Source organism: Gambusia affinis, linkage group LG05 (genome assembly GCF_019740435.1).
Source record: "Gambusia affinis linkage group LG05, SWU_Gaff_1.0, whole genome shotgun sequence".
NCBI classification, from domain to species: Eukaryota; Metazoa; Chordata; class Actinopteri; order Cyprinodontiformes; family Poeciliidae; genus Gambusia; species Gambusia affinis.
Genome location: NC_057872.1, coordinates 26823888 through 26848639, shown reverse-complemented (window position 1 = coordinate 26848639; position 24752 = coordinate 26823888). Strand labels below are relative to the sequence as shown.

At 36.9% G+C, this 24752-nt stretch overlaps 1 protein-coding gene across 2 annotated transcripts in view; it reads right to left on the bottom strand.

The window, feature by feature from the left end:
* Nucleotides 1-24752, bottom strand: part of LOC122830919 (protein argonaute-3) — a 33691-nt gene that overhangs the window by 7042 nt on the left and 1897 nt on the right. The window contains exons 2-18 of one of the 2 annotated variants that reach the window (XM_044116718.1): nucleotides 15189-15360; nucleotides 13273-13393; nucleotides 12962-13170; nucleotides 11920-12056; nucleotides 8672-8806; nucleotides 8406-8493; nucleotides 7885-8032; nucleotides 7597-7716; nucleotides 5723-5866; nucleotides 4586-4719; nucleotides 4242-4426; nucleotides 3689-3848; nucleotides 3508-3598; nucleotides 3203-3397; nucleotides 2137-2271; nucleotides 1362-1463; nucleotides 78-277 (exon numbers count right to left, since the gene is read on the bottom strand). In XM_044116718.1, the coding sequence (XP_043972653.1) occupies nucleotides 78-277; nucleotides 1362-1463; nucleotides 2137-2271; nucleotides 3203-3397; nucleotides 3508-3598; nucleotides 3689-3848; nucleotides 4242-4426; nucleotides 4586-4719; nucleotides 5723-5866; nucleotides 7597-7716; nucleotides 7885-8032; nucleotides 8406-8493; nucleotides 8672-8806; nucleotides 11920-12056; nucleotides 12962-13170; nucleotides 13273-13393; nucleotides 15189-15360 (2476 nt within the window). The remainder of the gene's footprint in view (nucleotides 1-77; nucleotides 278-1361; nucleotides 1464-2136; nucleotides 2272-3202; nucleotides 3398-3507; nucleotides 3599-3688; nucleotides 3849-4241; nucleotides 4427-4585; nucleotides 4720-5722; nucleotides 5867-7596; nucleotides 7717-7884; nucleotides 8033-8405; nucleotides 8494-8671; nucleotides 8807-11919; nucleotides 12057-12961; nucleotides 13171-13272; nucleotides 13394-15188; nucleotides 15361-24752) is intronic. The other variant, XM_044116719.1, reaches the window with a different exon arrangement.

Here is a 24752-nt window from a genome sequence, read left to right as displayed (position 1 = left end):
AATTGTGTTTGTCTGCAAACATATGTCTGAATATGGGGCAAAAAACTGTTTTTGTAGTGGTTGCTTGCTCGTCTTACCTGTCATGCTCTTTGTCCACCAAATGGTAGCGGGCGCGGAAGGCCACCAGGTGGGCATAATAGGCGGGTGCAGGGATGGAGACAGAACGGGTACAGCGCACGTAGGTGTGGCACAACTGGTAGGTGAGCAGCTGGAACTCATCAGCAGTAAAACAATTGTCATCCCACAATACATGGTAGTGGGAGGGTCGGCTGGTGCCCTGAGAGGGGACAATTAAATGGTAGGGAAGTGTAATTACTAGCTTTTAACCACAAAAAAAAAAAAAAAAAAAAAACCTCTCACAAAGGAACTAGAAAGATTTTCAGTCCAATATAGGTTGGATAACAACTCAGAAATTGTGATTTTAGTAGATTACAAAGACAGAAGGTCAAACATCTGCGTTATGAAGACAACCAAGGTTTAGCTATGATTTTTAAAAGTAGTATTGGATTAATATTGATTATTGATACTGAATATTGATTAATCGTTAACTGGAGTCTACAGACTCAACAAAGGCCATTTGCTGAAAAAACAACACACTGAGAACAGTAATTAAGTTGAAACTGTACAAAAAATATTCATATTTGGCATTTGTCTGTAAATATGTTCTACCCGGAACGCAACAAGTAGCAAAGTTTTAGTTTCACATGGTTCACGTTCTTCCAACCAAAAACCCTTTATATTAAGCTACTTTTGGCTATTCAATTGTTAAACAGTTATTCAAAAAATGATCAACAGATCAGCCTTATACTGCATTTATGTTCATTTGAGCAGAAAGGGCTGAACTTTTTGCATGTTGATATTAAAAGTATTTTTGTTAGCTGAAGATGCAGCTTGTGCTACAAATGATTAAGTAAAAGCCAAAGGAATGACATGTTATTACATTTTAGCCAAGAAAATATTTGTTTTCTTATTTTAAAAATGAATTAAATAATTTGCTGATTTGCATCCTTATGCATTTCTAATGTATAAAAAACTTAAGTGGTAAATGAAAAATCTGCAAAATGTGCAATTTTTTTAATCCAACTAATAGATTGTCAGAATAATTGATAGATTAATCGGTAATAAAATAATAATAAGTTCCAGACCCACATTATATATTGAAAACTGAAAGCATAATTTTTTTTAACAAAACTTTATAGCGTAAATGTCAACCACAACTCAAATTTAAAATTGTCCAAAAGATGAAACCTGAATTATTTTATCTATATTTCAAATCAAAAAATAAAAGCAAGTGGTTTTTAATCAGAGCATTTGAATTGATTCTACACGTAATGATAAATGAGTGCAAAAACTGCACTAACCTGTATTCCAGCATGGCTGCAGAGGTAAAAATCAAACTCGTAGGGATGTGTGATGTCTGTATCCACAGTAGTACCAGCAGGAATGTTTCCACTGCGTCCAACCTAGCAAAGGATTTTGTCACTCTCAGTTATTCAATTCTAAGAATCTTACTATTAGGGGAAAAACTAAACAAAAATGAACAGCACATCTAAAAGGCACTCAATACGCTGACGTATTTCAAGCAGTAAAAGTTAAAAACAGAGACAGTTCATGGAGCAACAAAGGTAGACAAAAACAACCAATTAAAATCCCAGGGCCCTTGAGAGCCTAATGCTCTGTATGAGAGTCTATGGAGAAAATAAGGTTATTACTGGCTTCAGCTCAGTCAGGAGACCTTGAGTACCACTCCAGAGCGATTGGTGAGGGCCCTAATGCTTTAATCGAACGCAATTACTCAGGTCAGGAGGGTTAATAAAACAGTCATTTAAAAAAAAAAAAACAAAAGGGACAAATAAAGAAGCACATTTTCAGGACTTACCCTCACCATTCTAATTAACAAGAGTAAACCAGAATTACCTCCTAATGGTTATGACGCATCAAGAACCAGCGAGTTTTGTTTCCATGTTAAACTATATAAATACTCTTTGTCCTCTATCCTGCAGAGATTGCACTTTCTAGACTAAACATTGAAAAAGTATAACTTGGTAAACACAATGCTTCTCACTTATCATTGCTGCTGTGGGAGCAAATAAATAAAAGGACTTAATATAATAATAATTTTAGGTTGGGACTTACTCTCTCGTTGCGGTCGGCACAGAAGAGGCGAGTATGGTGGCGTTTTTGCACAACAATGTAGGTGATGCCTGGCTGGTACTCCTTCTCCAGGCTGATGCAAGCCTCCCGGATGGCCAGCAGCTCATAGTACAGCACCTGATGAACAAGAGGTATGCTTCTTAATGACTTTCAGTATGAGGAACAAAAATGTACAGAAGTACTTTCACATCACAAAATTAAGCTCAAATCAAGAAAAATCCTCAATGTGCATCAAATGTTTCCCGCAGATGATAGAAATGCAACACTATGGGTTGCTGTTAGTCTTTGTTGTGAGTTTTGGTTCTAACGGAGCAAACAGCAAACAATATTACAGGCAAGCCAACTATAAACTAATCTCAAGGCAGCAGCAGCTGCAGCACTGATCAGCAAAGCACGACTAGCAGCTGTTACCTCCACACAGTGATGCGATCAGTGGGATATTTAAAATGCAGAGGTCTGGTAAAGCAACTGCAATAATCTAAGCACATTTTATATAAGGAAGTTCTCCCATTTTTATTTATTATTTATATTACAATTTTTTGGTACATGCAGCTTACATAGTCACTTAACAGTGATGTTATCCAAACATGGATGACTTGGTAGAAAACATTTTATTTGAGTTCAATGTTTTAAGATTTAAAATTCTGTCACATGAAAAGTTTAAAATGTTAAATCTTCTATGTGACTGGTGGTAATATTAGCAATTAACATTAGATAAAACATAAATTTACTTGTTTAACAATACAAACAAATCAGCAAAAACAACAACAAAAAAACAGATTAATATGTTCCAATGTACAAATATGTCATAAAAAATAAACAATAGGAAAAAGCTACTGAACAGTTTTTATATTTGGGTTTCAATTCTTAATCAGCAAGATTGAAGGCAAGAACAAACCCAGAAAATCCTCTTTCAGCTACACCAGATTATCCCGGGATAAATCCAAAAGCCCGGAGCAACAGATTTTATTTCCTGTTAAGTTTTGTTATTCTTCTAAGAAAAATTTAAAACAGGTTGAAGAAATAAAGTTTGTCGGAGGGAACGTACCTGTCTGAACTGGCCTTCTGAAACCCCGTCCCTGTAGAAAATGATCCTGGTAGGCTTGTAGCGGGTCGACTTGTAGAACTGGATGAGCAGCTCCCGCACCATGGAGGCCAGATCTTGGATGACCTCCTGCCGAGGTCTCTGGACACGCACCGTGGCACAGTACCTGCTGGGGTGGGCGTCCATACTACCAACCACCTGAGAGGGAACATTTGAGAGAGGAGTAGGGATGATAAATCACAGGAAGGAAAAAAGAGAGAGATCAAGAGAAACAAACTGAAAAATGTCCAAATAGACATGAAACTAACTGCTGCAATCGAAGGCTTCTTCCCATCACCAGCTGGCGGATGTGTAACGTCTGCCCCCAAGAAGATAACTGGCTGCTGAAACACTGATGGCCTGAAAATTAAAACAACATAATGGTCAGATTAATCAGAGATATTTTAAACAAACTGTGAAAGAAGGGTGTGAAAATTTGTCATGACCAACCGTTGGTGAGGAACCAGGATATTGTTTATTCCACCCAGCTTCACGTTGATCTTCAGGCAGAGGTTGGACAGAGTCTGAGGCGACGTCTTCACTACATTCTTCACCTGAACGCACTGAGTCGCCATGCCCAGGAGGGTGTCTCCCACTCGCTTCACTTCAGCTTTGGATGATTGAACAAAAAAAAAGCATTTTAAATGATCTTGTGCAGTTTTTATTGCTGGTTTATCACATAAAAGTATTCAACTTTATTTTCTAATTACAACCACATATTCCAGGTATTTGATTGGGAATTTTTGTAAGAGAGGAACACAGTCTAGTGCATCATGAAGTGGAAAAAAAAATAATTATGTCAATACTTTGTACAATTTTGCTGCAGTCATAGTCTAAAGGTTTAAAATTTAGCTGTCAAACAACTGGAAAAAAATGAAGAAAAATTGAAAACTAGAAATGAGAACTGTTAAATGTACTCATGTTTACACACAGCTTTGTAGGAACTGTGAGCTATTTGCATTTAAATAAAAAAAACAAACTTCTATTTTAGTAGTTTTCTAACCATAGACCGGAGTCTTTCCAGGCAGGATGACAATGATGAGCTGCAGTCCAGCATAGGTATTCTTCAGGTGTCTGAACATCGGCTCCACGCTGTCAGCCCCCTGGGCGTACTTACAGAAGCACGGCTGGCCTTGGATGGGCATCCCAGCATCCTTTGAGATTTTACGTAGCTGGTCCGTGAAACCCCTGTAAGCAAGATTGAATGATTACAAAAAATAAAAAATCACTGAGCAACATGAAAAATATCAGATCATCAAGGCCAAAAGAAATTTAACATCTACTCCTGTGATGTTTAAAGTGATGCACTTTTCTTCCTTAGATATCAGACTGAGGAAGCAGCCTTACTTGAGAATTTCTTCCCGGCACTGTCTTTGTGTGGCGAAGCAGGCAATGGCCCACATCTTTATCTCCACTCCAGTGTGGAACTGCTTCCCCCTCATGTCCCAAACCCCATGACTGGGCGTGGCTACGGTGCGGTTCTGAAACGACATCACAAACTCAACACATGGACTGAAGATTAAGTGAGCAAAAAATGTTCAGAAGACTACTTAAACAGACCAACAAAAGTAACAACACAGAAAAGGAAAAAAAAAAAAAAAGCACAAAACTCATGCACCCACCAACTACATCACTTATTCACTGGAGCTTACACTGAGACAAACAGCAGCTGGTAAAGGTTGTCAAATAGCTTGAACTTTACCACATTGTATCTCATTACAACAGCAAACTTCTACTCTTGGGGATTTTATGACTGGAAACTTTTTAGATTTTTCTTTGGAAAAATTATTTTGAAAACCGTTTAATTTTTTTTCCCCACTTCACATTTCATTTGTGTTGGTCCATAACATAAAATCCCAGAAAACAGAGAAATTTGTCACTGTAACTTGACAAAAATTAAATAAATAAGAAATTAAAGCATTAAAAGATTCTAAAATAAGATTTTAAATTCAAATGTCATAATAGACTATTGCAAATTCTAAATGTTGGTATATTGCTAGTGTGATGCAATATAGTGTGTGAGAAGCAAATTTTGGGTGTGCGTGACTGATTTGAATGATTTTTTTAAAAAATGGTGCGTTTCCTCCAGTAGGATAAACAAATGTTAATCCAGAATATAGTTCAGTCTCAATAGGCTGCCTTTTCAATTTATCCTAACTAAATAAATCTGTTGCACGTCATCTATGCAGACAACCATTAATACCAAGATGCTGGGAAATTCACCAGTCAAACATAATTTGGGAATCCAAGACAATTTTTCTGATGCTTACTTTCAAAATTTAAGTCTTTAAGGAATACTTTGGACCTAGAAACCTTTTTTTGTAATTTTATAAATTGAATTATAGGTTACACTACTGAGACTCAACCAGGGCAAAAAAAAGGACATCAAATACAAACAGAAGCCAGTGATTAGTTCCCCACAGACACAGGGGCAGAGCGTGTCAGACAAACAGAGAGAATGGGCGTGATTTAAAAGAAGGGTACCATAAAGTGCTCAGTGCTCACCCTGCCGCCGTACTGCAGCATGGGGGCGGGTAGCACTCGCCCCGTCACATGAGCCATCTCGTCGCGCACTTTGAACTGGAACTCCTGCACAAATGGGTCCGCCTCGTAGTTGGCACTTCGCACCTGCAGGAAAAGGAGGCGAGGGATTAATGGTGAGCAAGGTTGATGCTGGGCAGGTAATCACTGCATAAAAACACCTGGAGGCTGACAGAAAGAGAACACAATCTAACTATTTTCACTATTGTGAAAAATGTCAGGACTCTTTATGATTATATCTTAATCTTCTATAGGATTCATTATGCAGTTCTCACAGACACACCTTATCAGACTGAATCTCTTTTTCATCCTGTAAGTTTCAGTCAGTAGAGTATGAAAACACGTCGTCCTGTTTGAAATGATCTCCTCCGCTCTAACCTAGCCATTTTTATTTTCAGAGAACAGCTGGGGAGTGTAATAAGGTAATGGCACATTTACAATGTGTATTGCTAATCTAGTGGAAGCCTTGACCAATCAGTGCAGTTTTTCAGCCTCTCTTATAAACAACATGCTGTTGAGACAGTCGAAGATTCACATTACAGCCATTTAGGCTGGGGCATGTTTTTGACCTTGGGCAGATCTGTGCTGTAATTGCCAAATGTGATGGAGAAGCACAGAGACATGCCTCCAGAAATAACACAAAATGAGAACAAGGGAGAGTGAGGTGATTATAAAACCAGTAATTTACCACAGAGATGGGAAGAGAGTATTATGGAGCCGAAGATGTGGACCTTCTGTTAATTAGCTTCTGTTCAAATATTCTATAGTAGAACTAGATGGTGCTACGACTTACTGCAGAGAGAAAACATGCTGACAATTTTGTCTAATTATTGTCAAACATTTCATAAATCTTCTCTATAAAATCTTTTCATACGGCACACCATGACAGAGGCTTTGCATTCTATTCGATTTAATGCCATGCTAATCAAACATCCAATAATTAGAAGCTGCCAATTTTCCTTTAATTTCTTCTAACCAAAGATCTGCAAACAAATAACAAAAACACAAAAATGTTTGTACTAGTTGTATATATCAACGCTAATAACCACCACTATTTTAGTTCTTACACACAATAATCCGTCCTACTCAGAACTAAAACTTGGCAAAAAAACAATCCGAGATTATGGACATACACGTACAAAATACAGATAATTTTATAATTCCTTCACTTTCTTCGGTAGTCAAACTTTATGACCTTTATCAAATGTTTATTGTAGTCAGTTTTTGTTTTATTTATTTGCTAAATTATAATAAAATGAGGACAGATTACCTGCATTACAGCCCTGCAGCCATAAAAAGTGAGATCAATTGATATAAATTAGGCCTCTTCTGGCCATTACCAATTGCCAATTTTTCTTGTTGTCTCCTCTGAAGATTCAGATTTTGGCAGATTTCTCTTTTTTTTTATTTCTTAAAGACTAAAACATGTGAAAGAGAAAACAAATTTCTGCAATTTTTTTTGTTATAAATCAACAGTTTGAATCAAATATAAAATTAAGCAAGTAAAAGATTATTCCCATTCTATACACCATTGTATTTCTACCACATTCAAAACAAAACAAATACATTACAGAAGGTTCTGTTTTTTCATGCTCCTATGAGTTTATTTTCTGTCATTTTATGAATAGAAATTGGCTGATTACGGTCTCTGACCAAGTGATTACTGCATCATCACGACTAAGCACATCTACATTTAGCTCCATTAAACTTAAATGCTGTGAATTGTATTTTGGAGCAGATATATATTTTATATTTAAAAATTCCCATATCAGAAACTGTCTCCCGCAGTAGTTTATGAACGGTTTTCCAGAACTCACCAGCCTGCTGATCTCCTCCTGCCTGTCGGGCGCAGAGCGAGCTGTGGCTTTAATCATAGTGGAGGTCTGATTATCTGTCAGCTTCTTGATGCACCGCTGACCCGCTACAATGTTACACACCTGACAGAAAACAAAAAAAGTTAAGTTTATTTCTCTATATTTAGCCAGTTAAGGATTTTTTTTATCTAACAAATTCTTACAACTGCTCAATTTATTTTTCTAATGCAGGTGACTCAGATTTGATTAAATGATTTTTTAAAGAAAATTAAAAAAAAGGTTTTCTCTCACCTCCAGGGGCAGGTAGGTGTGCTTTTGCTCCTGGCCCACCTGTAGACAGGGCAGATGCGGGTACTTGAGCTGCAGGTTGTACTTCTCCCTGAAGTACTGGGCTACTGTGCGTTCTACTGTCTGACCGTTCTCCAACTGCAGAGGGAACCTAAGGAAATAAAACACTTATATCAGTATAAACCACAGATCCATTTTTACACGGCGCCATCCATCCATATATTTATAGACTTCAAATTATACAAACTTATAATTATGTTATGGCAATGGTAGCAAAACAATGAATTATGACTCTTGAGTTTAAGTGTTTGTTGATCCATTTTTATGTTTTTAGCCAACAGAAATCAATGCTGGGTGTTGACAGACTGTTCAGCCATAAATACAATAAAAAAAATAAATGATCAAAGGAGTCTGCTTTTATCTGCAGTGTTTAATGAGCTGATGATGACTTCCCAGTTTGTGCCCCATCCCCTGTCTTCCCCTCCTCTTCTCATGCCCTACTGCCTGCCAACACGCTGACTCACGTTTGATGGCTGGCAGGCCGACGGGTCACGTTGCAAACACGGTACTTCCTCCGCATCGTTCCACAGTGCGTCACTTCCACCTTTAAACCTGGGGGGACATCACCAAGGTGTCAATTAAAAACAAATGCTCCTGTATGAACGGCTGTGTCATGTGCTAAAGCTAATCTTGTTCAACCTCTCGCCAAGCAAACACACAAGCTGAAACTTTAACACAAGTTAAAACTCAATTTCTGACATACAGGCAGATCTCAAATCCCCTGCATCACCTTTGATTTCTTTGGTGAATTTGACCCTGTGTGAGTCTGTGAGGGGGCGAGGCTGCTCATCTATGTTGTGGATATCCAGTACTTCACACATGAACTGGATAACTGGCTGGGCTTTGTAGAAGGCGGTGGCAGAGACTGAAAGACAAAGAAAGAACAATTGTTGATTATTTAATAGATTTGTCACAATTAAAAAACTTTGCTGCATGATAACTTCTCCCAAAAGTTACTGCAAAAAGTGAGAATATTGTTGTTTTGAGACAATTTTTAAGTATGATCATGTCAACGGTATAATAATGCAGGTTTGCCCTCTCAAAGATCAATAAACTTTAATTTACAAAGAACTACTTACACTGGATTAGAAGAAATTTTAAATAACCAAAATAAAAAAACTAAATAACCAAAAAATTAAATTGGAATAACCAAATATAACAAAAACCATAAATACGATAATGAACTCTTGTCCCTTCAGAAAACATTAAACATTAGATTGGTGCAGGAAAAGCAGGTATAACTGCCTTTTACAAAACTTTTGTGAACATCTAGCTCATTTTAATTTATCATGCAATTAACTGATTTGTTGTGACATGCTTGTTACTTATTACAGAAAAAACTATATACGAGAAGAAAATTGTGAAAACCTAATGCATTTAACATTACTGACTGTCACAGTATCAATGAGGTGTTTTAAATTCACAAATAACAGTGATGCAAAAAGCTATTTAAAGGAAAACAATTTCCCTTGATGGGTTTACAGGGAATTGATGCTGCAAAAGAGATAGCAAGTTGTCCAGATGATAAGAGGAACTGAAATGTTGCAGTTTTTGAAATCTAAGACACAAAGTCCTGCAATCTCTAGAAAAAACACAGACACCTCTGCTTCAGAAACGCTAGCCAACCTAACAGTACTAATAGCCACATTAAAATGTCAACATTTTGTCCTTGTTTTAAAATCCGTGTAAAATCCAGTTCAACAACCAGTACCCAGGCACACGCACATATATAGTAACATTGCCTTTGCTCCAAGTGCAAATAATTAATGATGTGTCGAGGCAAAAAGACAAGAAAAACAGTCTCAATGCTGTCCTTAAATCAAGGGTTTGAAGGGAAATTTGAGGCACATAAAAATTATATTGGCAGGTTAAAGCTAAAAAAGAAAAAAAAACAGATCGGTAGTTTGCCACGTTTTAATTGCCGCATCTCTTGTTGGCATGACAACTCCAACTACATGGTTCACCATTCTGCAGGACCAAATGTTCATGGTGACTTGATTTTGAGTCACAGGCCAACAAGCTAAATCAGGAGGTGATAAGTAGATATCAAATCATTTGCAACAGAAACACAGAATAAAAGTTCTTGAATGAAGATTTATACAGAAATCTTTTATGATGACTTCTACTGTATGCTTAATATTTATAAATACACCATTTTCATGATTCCCTCGTTAAGGTTTGAACAAAGCTCAGGGAGAAAAACAAAGACTAAATGCAAAATACAATAGAGTGGGTTTTGCTGTAAAATAAAATACATAAATAGCTTTTCTAAAAATTATACAAATGTTATGATCCAAAGAAAAAATGCAACCAACGCAACCTCAGATTTTAAAAAATAGGAGGTGACAACACTGCAGCTGCAACTGACTTCCCATACAATAATCTTTTACTTTAATAGTTATGATGAATTATCTCATCTAACTTCACTGCAGCTACACCTATCTGATATATGGGCTTTTCATGACAGAGTGTGTAGGAGGGCAGATTTGGTAAAGAGCTGAAAAAAAAAATTACCCACTTGTCAAACGATGTTTCCAGTACATACTGCAACACTGAATGATTTGCAAACAAAGTTCTTGTTGCAGAGGGAGATTAGAAAAGTCTTCGGTCAGGCAGCTGTTTTCATAAAAGATGTTTTATAAATGTTGTCAGAGTACAAAAATAGGGCAAAGAGGGCATCCAGCGATAAGAGGCAAAGACCTAAATTCAACCAGGGGTTTTAGGCATTCACAGCAATACAAAAGCTGCGTTAAGGAAATACCGCGCATAGCTAGACTCCAACAACCCACGACCACCCACAAGTCTCAGCAACTGAAGCGAACACCAACACATTCATACACAAGCTTCCCTCAGTTTCCATCAACTGTCACGGCAACCATCTTGAAAACGACTGTTCCTTTTCCGAGCTCTCTGACCAAAGCAGCAGGTGCAAAAACCACATTTTAAATTTAGCATTTTCAGGGTCTCCATAAAGCTAACTTAATTTCCTAAAGTAACTGGTTCTTTGGCCCCAGCAGAGTCTTTAACCCAAAAGGTAAATTTCTGAAATTAAAAGCTAAACAAAGAAAGCTGGAAGTAAAGTTTAATTCCTTAGGATATTGTATTGAACTAATATATTTCTTCTTTAATGATAAAAGGCTTTGTTCAGGTATTAACTAAAAAGTCTATGGGTTATGTGCAAATCTAGGAGGTACTGATACTGCAAGAATCAAACAGTATAAATACAAAGAAAGAAGAATAAAAGTTCAAGCTGCATTTTTTGGAAAGTTTGACTTTGGGTGTTGGAACAATATCACACCCAAGTTAAGTGTGTTTTGCTAAAAGAAATTACAATATTGTGTGATGCCTATTACTATGAACAATACGAGCCAATTTCTCTCCATTTTATGAAATTACTCACTTAAGAATTGTGATTATAAATAGGGCTTACGGTAAAGAGGGGATCCAGCTAACAATTGTTTTAGTAAATTATAATTTTATTGATTATTTTATTACCAATGTTTATAATTTGATACAAACATTGGCATTCTGCAAATTTTTCATTTAACCATTTAAAATTATTTTACACAATATTAAAAATACATAAAATAATTCAAATATTTTTTTTTTTAATTAATAGAATGCCTTTTATTGGCTAAAATGCAACAACAGCATTCTTTTAGTGTAAGTTTGATCATTTGTAGCAAAGATGCATCTGCAGCTACATAAACACTTTATAGACATGTAAAAAGGACTGGTCTTTCTGCTTAATAGATTAGACCTACACTCTGATGATGTTGACTATTTTTCCAGGTAAGTGATTAAAAATTGGAAAGCAAAAATTATTTGAAAGTAATCTTGTTTATTAGATTCTCAATTCCCAATAACAGATGAAATGGAATCAAAAAAGTCAATATTTATATGACTTCACATAAGCATGGATGTGTTTTATGAAGTCTGGGTAAGTAAATAAAACGAAAAGTAGAAGTGGTCTCTCACCATCAATGTTTAGCATCATCTTCCACATGGCAGGGCGGACAGACTGGTGAAAGCCAAACCAAACTTCCCTCCCTCCTCCCAAAGGATGGTCATAGCCCTCTGGGGCTGAAAAGAAAGATCGGCCAACTGGAGTGTACCTGGACGAAGAGAGGGAAGAATTATTAGAAAAGGGCAAAAGGATTGAAGATGGCTTAGAAAATGTTGAAGGAATCTTAACACAGAAGAAAAAGTGAACAAATCAGCAGACAACAAATACGATCAGGAGGTAAGAAGAAAATTACATCCTAACTTGAGAGCGTACATCAGAATGTTTTGTTACGGTGTCACATTCACCTTATCTTGAATATAATCTCAGACAGCATCAGTGAAATGAGAAGCTGATGACACAGCCTCAGCGCATCCACCTCTCATTACTTTGCACAAAAGACACATTAAATACTGCATGTAGGCCGCATTTTATTCTGTGACTCCTGCACTGATGGTGTGTGGAGATGCCAAAGTAATACCTTCAGCCTCCAGCAGCTGTGAGCAGAGCTAAATGAAAGGTGCTGATAAAAACAACCTTTTAATAACCTTTTGAAAGAGTTTTTATTACAGTTTTGGCAATATTGTGTAGGACTCCGTCTTGTGCTGAGCCTCAGGAAAAAGGTACTGACTGGAAGATAGTATGCTGTTTTGTGAGCGTTCATAAAAGATGTGTTTGATTTCCGTTTGGATCCGAGTGCTGATAATAGAGCCACTATGGCGACAAACATATGACATTTACTAAGTATATCTAAGGGGACAGGTTTTATTACATTTTCTATTTTAAGAAGTCATGACAGAAGAAGTTGAGTGGAGAAAACTCGGGATAGATGCTCTGGTTCCTTGAGGGTAAATTCTTCAATAAAAGTTAATTATCTAAGACTGCTTGTAAGTTAACGAAGATTAAAACCTTAATTAGAAAAAAACCCAGTAGGGGAAATAGATTTTTCCAGAAAACTACAGGTGAAAAAATTATAATATTAATTTAACCAAAAAAAGAAAAACTGTAGTAGCTCACTTCATGGAGGGCAGGTGTCGCAGGACTACATCCACGGCATGTACAGGGTTGGTGCTAATGGGCTTGTCCAGCTCAAGCGGTTCAGGCATGCTGCGGCCAGTCAGCACCTCATGCAGCATGTGCCAACTGACCAGAGACACAAACTTGATGGAAACTTTAAAGGGACGGTCTTTGCCTCCCTCGCCTGGAAGGGTGACATCAAGGTCCACCTGTCAGATGAAGCAAAAAAAGTCAAGAAAGACCAAAAAAAGGTGCGGATATTCAATCTGTTTTCATTCAATGAACATTTGTATGATTATATTTTGGCTCACCCCCGTCGGTGCCACAGGCAGTGGGTTGGCTGTGTACAAGCTCTTCTTTCCATCATAGACTGGCCTCCGATCTCCAAAAATTGTGACCTTGAAGTGCTGCACCATCGAATCGACCACCTCCCTTCATGGCATGAAAAAACATAAGGTTTTATCGCTGTTTTCAGCAAGATGGGAGATCCTCAAACAACTGCTTCAAATGCACAAAGCACACTGCAAAATATAAGAGAATTTTTTTTAGATATATAATTTACTGTTGTACAATAATCTAATGCTAGATTTGGTTTATTGGATATGCTTGGAACATAATTTTGAGAAGCACATAAGAAACTACAGCATTTATTTCTCCCCAGTTGCTTTGAGTTCTACAGCCATTATTGCTGCTTAGTGGTATTTTCTGAAATGCATTACTGTGTGGGAATCACACACTCTGCAAAACAGAGGCCTAATGAAGGTGCAACTTGCTCCAATATAACGCTGCAATGACAGCATACCTTCAGCTACGACTATTCCACTTGAATTCTGGGTAGAACATATTTACCGACAAAAAAAGTTTTTTCTTTATCTTAAGAGCATGAACTGTGTATTTTTGACATAGTTTTAGTTTTGTTACTGCTCTGGATACATAGATATCTTAGCAATTAGCCTTTTTTCCACTGACTAGAATCTGTATACTGTATATACTTATCTGATTATTTCAATATTCAATTCATCATAATTAATCTGACTTACCGTTACTTATCGCTTATTGAATCAATACATTGATTCAATAACAATTTTTTATTTGCTTTTTATAAAATAACTCCATTAAGTCGTAAAACTCAAAATAAACAAGGCAATAAAACATTACTGCATAACAAGTGAGCAGATGTCAGATAAAAAAGAAGAGGAGAGCAGAACAAGCTAAACTTGAAGTAAAACTGACAGCCTCGACATTAAAATATTAATGTGTACTAAAAAAAAATTTTCATTTTTGCATTAAAAAACCTGCCGAGATTCACAAAAAACGGAGCCTTGGAATAGTTTAAATTTATTTCACTGGAAGTGATTGCCACAAACAATTAGAACATAAAGATGACTGTTCACCGCTATCCTGTCAGATTTACTAATGTAGTTCACAGTTTTAGCCATTTCAGCAATCTCTTTTTTAGTGCGTTGCTTCACTAATAACTGGAATCCTCAGAAGCACAGGGACAAATTTTCCACAAATACAAGTGGAGTCAAAAGAGTACTTGAGAAAAAAGCTATTCCCGGCAGCAGTTAAGGTTAAATCCCTTGATGAATCATGGCGCTATTTTGCCAAAAGCAGACTAACCCATTTCTGCTTAGCTGAATCCAGGTTGGGACGCTTTGTTTTTGTTTTGTTTTGTTTTTGTTTGGTTTTTTTTAGTGCCACTTTAGTCATTACAACAAATACACAGTAAAAATACTGCAAATTTAAAATGCAGGATGTGGTGGTGTGTGTCATGGTGCGCACTGACTCAGAGTGTTGATGGCTTTTGGAAAAAGCTATTTATGCGTCTAGTAGTCACACATTTTAACCTGCATGTGGCGCCATTAACAGGGCAGCGGGTCAAACAAGTAGTTGACAAGTTGATAGCTGAATTGAAGAAAAGTCAAACCTTCTGGCTCTGGAACAGTGGTGGATGTTTCTAATGTTCATCACTCGGGGAAAGAGCAAACCAATGATGCGAGTCATGTTCAGGAACATCTGTTTAGCTGGAAGTGACTTTGAGTTGGACTCTATCTCTAAAGAAGCTTCTGACAAGAAGAGATCACCAGTACCTAGATTTATATGTAAACTAGATAATACAAACGAATGTACCCACTTACTGCCAGATGTGCAGCATTAGACATCAGTAAAATGCCTTGTTTTAAACAGATGTGAAGTGATTTCCATTAGCAGAGCCAGATCTTACCTGTTCACTCGACGTGGGCACTTGTCAGGCTTGATGTCGACCTCGTAGAGGTAGACATCCATCTTTGGGATTTCCACCTGGAAGCAATTGGCCAGCAGCTTGATTGGCTTCCCCATGGTGCCATAGCCAGGCCGCCGAGGCATGGAGAACAGGGCCTGGGGCCCAACGGCTCCTAAGAGGAGAACAAAAATATAAGGGATATAATAAAAACAGTCTTTGTGTGGATCAGATTCAAGTCACTCAGGCCAGAAACATAAAAAATGTGACTCATAAAAAATACTAAAACTTGAGCAATAGTAACTTTTCAACAGTTCTGTAATGTACACTACAAACAGCATAAAAGGTATCCATACCCCTTGATCTTGCTGCAACCACTTTAATGGATTTTGTAGGGATTTGGTGTGATAGAGCAACACAAAAAAATGCATGACTGTTTAGCAGAAAGAGGAGGATAAATACCTTTCACAATTTTTCACAAATCAAAATCTGACAGGTTTGGCCTTATCTATTCAATACATAGTAGAATCACCTTCTGGTCCAATCACAGCGCCAATTTTTTGGGGGTCCATCTGACCAATTGAAACTGGTGAGCAGCTGCCTCAATTTTATGTTTTTTGTAGCCTCCAACAGATTGTCTTCCAGGATTGCTTTTTAAAAAATCTACTCTAACCATCCCTGTTCTTCATGAAGAGAAGCAAACAGCATTGTGCATCTACTGACCCATCCATCTACTGACTATTGATATTATTTTTATAATCTGATGCTCCTTCTTCACAACTTTATTCCAGACTGTCTGTTGTGGTTGTTGATCTTAATGACCCATTTGCCCAACAATGTTTTCTAGCAAACCACCACCTTAATATAGAAACAAATGTAAACATCTGTGTTTAGACTTGGGATTAAATTACACACCGGTGGACTACTTTCTAATTTGGTGACTGAATACAACGGGCTGCCCTGGATTTTACTTCATTGTATCAGACTAAAGCTGACTGGAAAATAATAACTTTTAGGGTTTTGTTTGTAAAAATCTAGTTTTTTTTTTTTTTACAACAACAAAAACCAATAACACACCAAATTGTTAAAAACAGATATACTGCCCTGGTTGGAAGGAATTACACATTAATAAGGTTACTGATGATTAAATAATTTCTTTTGTAAAAAGTATTTTAAGTATTTTAGAATTTCAGTTAAACCTGAATGTCTTGCTGTAATGACAAAATAAACCAGAGAAACTCAAAATGTCACCATAAGGTTATGTGTATGGGGGAAATGCCAACAAATCTGACACATCACACGCTGACATTTCTAATCACGAAACACCCTCCACAAAACCAATCTTTGCAACTTTAATATCAAACATGATCAATGCTGACGATTAAAAACAAAGAGGAGAAATTCTGGCATTTCTAGGCACATCAAACCTGAAGGAAACCCTGTCAACTTTCAGCTTTAGTTTATTTGAATATGCTAATTATTGGATGAATCAGCAGTAAGAGACACAATCAAAATGTTCGCAAAGAGCTCTTCCCTCTGCCATTTTAGATCATTATGCAGAAAGAAAGTATATGCCTCAGAGATGTAAATATCTAATTAAAGTGTGTAAAAGGTTTTAAAACTTCTAAGCTCTAAAGAACAAAATTCAAACACATAATGACTAAAAACAAAAACATGACACATGGCTGCTTTCAGAGCAATAGAAAAAAAGAGAGGAGAATGTCTGAGGCATGAGTCACTTTGATCCTTAAACTGTTATTTTCCACTTTAATCCACGACAATCTTGTTGAGGCCATTTAGGCTCTGCTGAGGCTTGCAAAGCCTCATCAAACTGAGAACACTAACTTTTTGCTGACATCACAACTTACTGTACTGTTTCTACTACTCCAATGATTGTCTCACTCTGCTATTGCTATGAAACATACATCTTTGTACAGGAACTCATTGAAGGCTCGCTTATTTGCCTGGCTGGTGCTGCTTTGTTTACTCTCCCTCCCCATCAACTTACGGTGTTTTCATTTCAACTTTCCCCACAACTTCAGCACTCCTGACCAAAAAAAGCTGCCTGTTATGTGTCATTGAAAAATAAGAGTCATGGTTGAGCGTGTGATTCATGTCCGATTTGACTCATAGGTCCCACATGTGTAGGCTGCAGTTGAAAGCTGCGCTTGGGGAAGTTCATAGAAAATCTCCCCACAACAAAAAAGAAACCTGAAGTGAGGTAACAGCACACAACGTGAGCTTGTTTATTTACAGTCGGGACCTACGCGTTTTTGTTTTTTTTCCTGTGGAAAATGACTAGGTTGATGAAAGGGTAAAGACTTAGAATTACTTGAATAAAATGTGAGGAGAAAAAAAAAAGCATGAGGGAAGGCTGGAAATTCTGCTACTCACAACTATGTGCAGATTAACTGTTTGGTAATTTGTGAAACTTGTGAAGTGAGCCCACACAAAACCTCTGAAAACGGGCATCTATTAAGAAATATTTATAGAAATAAGACGCCGTTCTTCATTTTCTAGCTCACTAAAAATTTTCTCCCAGGATAGTTGGGAGTGGCATGATTATAGAAGAGGCGGGGTTGATGTTCTGTGGTTTTTATCAGCGTCTTGGAAGTGGCCTCTACTCGGTGTGAGTCACAGAGTCACCACAGAAGAAGAAACGCACTAAAGCACCCAGCTTTTGAACTCATCAATAAATTAGCCAAAGTAGTAACGATAGCATCTTAAATCTTTAGAAATCTCCTCCTACTGCCTCCTGTTGGTTTGACTTCAGCCTGAAATCCACACATACAGTAATTTTTAGAAGTGGTATTAAACAGCAAGTCTACAGGAAATTCAGTTTTTGCTGTTAGAGAAAATATTACAGTCGGAGTGGTACATTCTGGGCATTTCACACAAACTCAACCACATGATTTTCAGCTTCAAACAAACTCCTTTTTACATTGCAGAATAACTCATTAAATGTTCAAAAACATGCCCCTTTGTAAATGGAAACTTACAACTAGTTGAGGTGAAGTGCTCAGATTCAAAACAAAACCTCTTTAATCAATTCGCACCCCCCATTTTTGTTTCCCAGTTTTGTCATTTTATTCATTCTTATTTCCCTTTTACATCTAAGAAACTCAATTTATAGTAGTGTGCTTACTTTTGCAGTCAAGCATTTTCATGTGTTCTTGATTAATAATCAGAATCAGCTCTATTGGCCAGGTTTGTGAACAAAGAAACAACTACCAAAGAATTTGACTTCCGTTTCACCCGACTACATCATAGACAATGAAAATATATAAAACTTTAAAAATGAAAAAACAATTAAAAGAACAAATATACACACATGTAATACACCTAATTTTAAAATAAAGAAAGAAATTAAATAAATAGTTGACTTTTACTTATTTAATTGTAATTTCTTTTCTTTCTTTTTGGAAAGAAAATATTTTTCTTTTTCCTGCTAGTTGCTGTTGTCTAAATATATTGAGCTTCTGTCCTGTAGAGGGGTTATTATTTAAAACCCAAATCTCTACAGAGAACAAGCAGCACAGTAGTTCACACTGTTCCAAAATACCAAGAGCTTGAGAAAACCCATTTTAGTCAAAGCACTCATTCACCTGTGGACACACAGAACTACTTAATAACACACATGTAGGAGGCAACAAGCTGAGAGCCTGAAAATCTAACAAGCATGTCGCACAGATGTTTATTGAAGCATTTATGAACCTGGCAGTAATGACTCAACAAAACAAAGCTGATAACGGGATCGCTATGTACCGCTTCAAGTCTTCCTTAAGGGAGACATAACAAAGTGATCTTCTAAAAGTAAAATGAACAGTAGGACTAGTTTCTCTGAAAGGAGGAATTATGTCTACCCCAGAAATAGGAGAGTTCACTTTTGATGAAAGCATTTGTTAATTTATGCAAATCCAGCCATGCTTAACGATGTGATTTTGCCTTACTTGTAAGCAACAGAAAAGTGCAGTCAGTTGACAGACAGTGTGCAGCAACAGGTGTTGCATTGCACAATGCTTCAAAAAACCAGATAAAACTATGTTTGCTTCTATAGCATTTCATTATGATCAATATATGATAGAACATTAGTGAACAAGATGCTGCACACCTATGAAGACATCCAAACATGCCATCATAAGGTTACTAAATCTCCAGGCTTATATTACAAAATCAGGCATGTTTTGATTAAAAAAAAGAAAAAGAAAAGAAAAAATCAACCTATTGTTTGTGACATGATGCAGTTTGCTAGAACAAATGCCAAGTTTCAGTCACAAATTCCCTCCTTTACTCCTACTGATTGTTATTAATCTCCATGAACGACTTTAGAGAAATCAGAAGTTAAACTAAAAATGCTGCACCCCATGTTTCTGCTTTAGAAATCAAGAGTGAAAACTTAGATGTACTTTTGGTTAATTACCGGGAGGGTATGCCTTAATAAACACAGGCATAAGTCGAGGTAGATCAGATCTTCCGACTATACATCAGAGTGGTTTCATTTCCTGTGTTTGTGCATTTAGACATGAAAACCAAAAAGTGAGAGAACATTTAACCACAATCAGCATGTAAAGTTTCAGTTTTCTGCTCTTTAATATAGTCAGCTGGCACTATGCGATCTTTTTGTGGTCTTACAACAACTATACTATACTGATTCCAAAGCTTTTAAGGGAGTTTTCACACCTGATATTAGGGCTACTCTGTTCAATTGGGGAGCAATGTTGCAGCATTTCTTACATATTCAGCTGGTTCAATTCGTTTTAACACTGCACTGTGTCAAACCAACAAAACTCTTTAAGCTACTTGTTCATCCCCTCGCCTGTGGTGGCGCTGCGCCAAGAACTACTAAAGAAACAATGCAAAAACCTCTGAAGATGACACAGAGCTACTTCCTTCTCCACAAAATGTAGACACAGGTTGTAGGATTTTTCTTTTGTCTTTGGCAGAAGATCTCGAGCCATTTCTCCTGCTAGCGCTAGACTCAAGTGTTTGTTTTGGTTGAAATTATCTAAGATACCTTGCAATATTGTTCCTTTCCTGGTTTTGGAGAGAACACCAGTCCGTTTGAGATTCATATCTGCATTCGAACCACACTAGAGTTCACTTTAATCGAACAGAGACCACAGTTTTTAGTTGGGCTATAGTTCACATTTTTCGTCCACATTGGAGTTAGAGTACACATTCTTACGTCTGCAAATAAACCGGACTATTTGGCAAAAAAATAAATAAAATAAAATAATATTTTTAAAGCAAGTTTAACAAAGCAGGTGTATCTTTAATGTAGAAAATCTCAGTATTTTCATATACAACGTGTAATCTCAATGCATTTCTCAAACCTCTATTTTTTGGTGCAAGTCAATCCGATAGCTCATCAGACTAATTGCGTTGAACATGAGCCGAGTCTGGCTGCAACACAAGTGCCCACTTAACACCAAAAGCTAACCTGATGGAATAAATTCTTTAGTAGAAACGTCAAGACACACTGAATAAAAAGTTACTTTCAACACTACCAAATAATTACTTTAGGTTTTATCAAATGATTATTATGCAGCAAGAACAATAACGGAACTAAAAATTGCACGCACGTGGCAAAAATAATTCAGTTTTCAACTTTATAGTGCAGCAGTAACTGAGACACATTTTTCCTTGAAAAATGTTGCAGAAACATCTCAGCAATGTGAACTCATTCCACTCGGTTGCCTTGTAACACAACACAGTCACACTGTAAACAGTGGGCTGGGAGCCAGGGAAACTGCATGGTGAGAAGCCAGGCTGACATCCACTCACTGCAAACCCCTCCACCACGTCCCTCCCGTACACAAACAGCCACTCTCACACTGCTGATGCCAACAGCAAGTCCACAACGTAACACACACACACACACACACGCACACAATACAGCTGTTGTACTTCTAATCCAGAGAGGCCTGGACGTTAGGAACAGGACGAGAGCTCAGTAGCCAGGCACAATGGCGTCAGTCACAACCGGCCGAACCTAGAGACGTGCTTGCTCATAGAAAGATTGAAAGCTTCTGGGAGGACTGATGTCTGTCCTACACATCACTACTCTTTCTCCCTCCATCAACCTCAGAGAGAGCGTGCTGCATCTCACTTACGTGTGATTAAAGTACATGGGTACAAAACCAGGAGAATTATTTGAATCTGTAATCCAGTTATGGCTTTAAACAATCACAGAACCATTATGACTTACAAAAATATATTCATCTGTAACGCCTGAGATGCCTGCAAGAAAATGGACAGAAAATTGTTGCTTCATGATAACTGATAATTTAGCAACAGTATTACAAAGGTTTTTGTGATTAATAAAATTAAAATTAAACCTAGGCAACATGTGGATGATAAGATGCTAATAATCATCTCAACATTTTTAGAGGCACATTTAAAAAAATGCAAGATTCTTGTTAGTGAAGAGGAAAAAAAACTACATTTGGAGTAACAAGTAGTCTGAGCCATTCCTTGAATAATTAACTTTGAACAGGTTTTGTATCTGAAAATAAAAATGTTCTTACCTGCATAAATTTTACTTCCTCTAAGTTTTTATTTGCATTCTTTACACCATACTGAATACATTAACATATTGCAGAAGGAGCCTAAATTAATATTTAAGAGTCGTGGTTTCTAATCAACATTTCAACTAACTTCTGATGCACTGAATAAATTCAAATGATCAACGGAGTGATTTTTATTATTCAGTGAGGCTCAAAGCAGAAATGCAAGCTTTCACTTTAAGGTCCAATGTTCCTGTCCATAACTTCTGTTAGTGTAGAAACAGTATGAGTAATTGTTACTTTTCTGTTTTCATATATATGTAATTAGATTTTGTAATAAAGCTAATTAATTTTTTGTAAATATTTTGAAAAAAAATATGCTGGCAATGTAATACAAAAATGTTATGTTTCAAGTCAAATTTTATATGAAAAGGAAAATGAAAAGAACCTTTAAAAAATAGATTAAGCATTCAAGTTGGCACTATTTGCATTTTAACAAATCTTATGCAAAACCGTTAGTAATCTGAATGAAAAACAAATGAATCCAACTGCAGTTTCCCTTATTAAAAAGAATTGGTTAAATCTAATGTCTTCATTATCAGTGATACATTTTTGTTTAGCACAGCAATGAACACCCCCCTTAAAGACTATGAGGTTTAACTGCTTTCTCCATAGAAACTAGCAACAATATGCTGATAGTTAGTCTTATGGGTGGTTGGAACCACAGATGGGGGTGGGGGGTAGCCCATTGTCAACAGGCAGCTTGAATGAACTGAGTATTATGAGGAGAGACTGCAAATCAAGTGCTAAGCCCTCCCTCAAAGCCGACCCTACTGTCTGTACAAAATCCACAGAGAATCGACCTACAAGGAGAATGACAGGGAAGGCAGAGTTTCCCACTGGGGTACAGAGGGAAACAGAAGCAGTAACCAAGGAAGAGAAAGAGGGGTTGGGCTCGGGGTGGGGGGTCGGAACCGTCTGTGAAAAAAAGAAAAAAGAAAAAAAAAGAGCGGGAATGAGAGGACTGAACAAAGGCAGCTATAAAACAGGAAAAGAAAGTTGCAGGAAAAGGAGAGCATGCTTAAAAACCCCAGTAAATTTCTTATTTTAGGCATCCAATAAATACATTTCACTTCTGTGTTTTCTACAAAGTCCACCTCAAGCTTTAGCTCATATTGAGCTGATTCATCTCTAGCGAACTCAAATCCCACCTGGGTAAAATGTGACAGGTGGATAGTTGAAGGTGGGAAGCCCCCCTCCCCCTCCTGTGCTGTGAAAAGCCATCTCATTGTCTTTCCAGTAAATGAAAAATGACATGTAATCCAAGATTTTAACCAGAAGCTAGATAGTTTCTATCTTAATTTTGAAAACTTGTGAATGGATTCTGTTCAGTACAATCAACCAGCCAGAAGGATGAGACAGAAATCTTTAGATGGAAGGTAATTTCTGGGCAAGATATTTTACCTCATGAGGTTTTTGACTGAGAAACATCAATAACAAATCAAATTCATTTCTTTGGTTAAACAATTTTGACAAGAGTCCAAATAGTTTTTTTTTGTAATTTTGCATATCTGAGTGTAAGGGCTAAATATCCTAATCAAATAACTTTGATTTAGTCAAAAATTAAATCAAGGTTATTTGTAACAATTTGTTTCCCCCACTTCATAAATTTAAGAGCTTTGCTTCACACATTGTTTTTCAGGAACAAATAGCTGTCCTTCCAAACAAAGCAGAAGAATAAAACCAAAACATCTAATGTTCTCTCTTTTTTTCTCCCCAATACAATTATCATGGTCAAGGTTGAAAAAGCGTTTTGTTGGGGGTGAGACGGACTCATTATTGGTGGTTCTCAACCCTGGTCCGCATGAGCCTATTAATCACACATTTATTGAAGCCAGGTGTGGAAGCAGGAAAACACCTAAAATATGCAGGACAGTGGGCCCTGAGGACCAAAGCTGGAAAACACTGCTTACCAATTTCCTACTTTAACCAATGCCAAAATATTTGCATTTTAGACAGGATTTATTCATGCGTTTTATTTAGGATTTATTCATTATTAGTTTTTTATCAGTTATTTACACACAATGTAAGAATGTACTTCTTACATTGTGTGTAAATTGTGAGACAGTTATTTTTAAGCATATGCACTGACTAATGGCACTTTTTAAATTTTGTTGTTCTTGTGACAATGACAATAAAGATTTATATATATATGTACCTGGAGTTGAAATATGACTGTTACTTTAGTATAATTTTGTAGACTATATTCTTTGTGCATCTGAAACAGAAATTTATTTCAAACTTGGAACAATTATTAAAACAGCCCCACCAGAAATTTGCCAAATGTCAATTAATTACAGCAAAAGTAGGATTAAGGTATTTCCCTTTCACGTCTTGTTTCAAGTAAGAGGATTATACAAATTAGAAGGTTTACAGAAAATACAAAAAAAAGGGATGGGCCTTCACACTTTTCTTAATATGACAGGGCTTGTTTTATGCCATGGCAAAATAATGTTCACCATCTGGTGTGCTGTGTTAACATCAATGCTGTTAAATTAATTTCATTTTAAAGCTTCAAAAGCCTTTACTTCTTACAGCCCTCAAGCTAAGCTCTTGGGAACGATGGCCCCCATGGTAAACATGTTTGGTACAATCGAGAAGCATTTAAACGGGCGAAGAGATCAATAAGCATTTTCCTCACACCATTCTCCAGACCACAGACTGACCAGTAGAAGGCCCCCCTTTTAATCATTCACCCAAGAACAGACTTCAACAGTCAGCATGCAGAAACACAAGATGACCAATTAAACACACAGCATATTATCAACACAAACTTGCAACTGTATTAATGTGTTTCAAATAAAAACACCAGCAATGTTTTTAACTAACTCAATATCAAGTCGGATAGTGGTACAGTTAGTGAAACTCCATGTGTTGTGTTCTCAGAGCCCTGAGTAAACACATCCACTACTGGCAGGTCTCAAGGTCTGCTTTTATGGCAACCGTGCTGATTGAGGAGCTGGAGGGGTAAACTACAATAAACAAGCCAGGAGTTTATTAG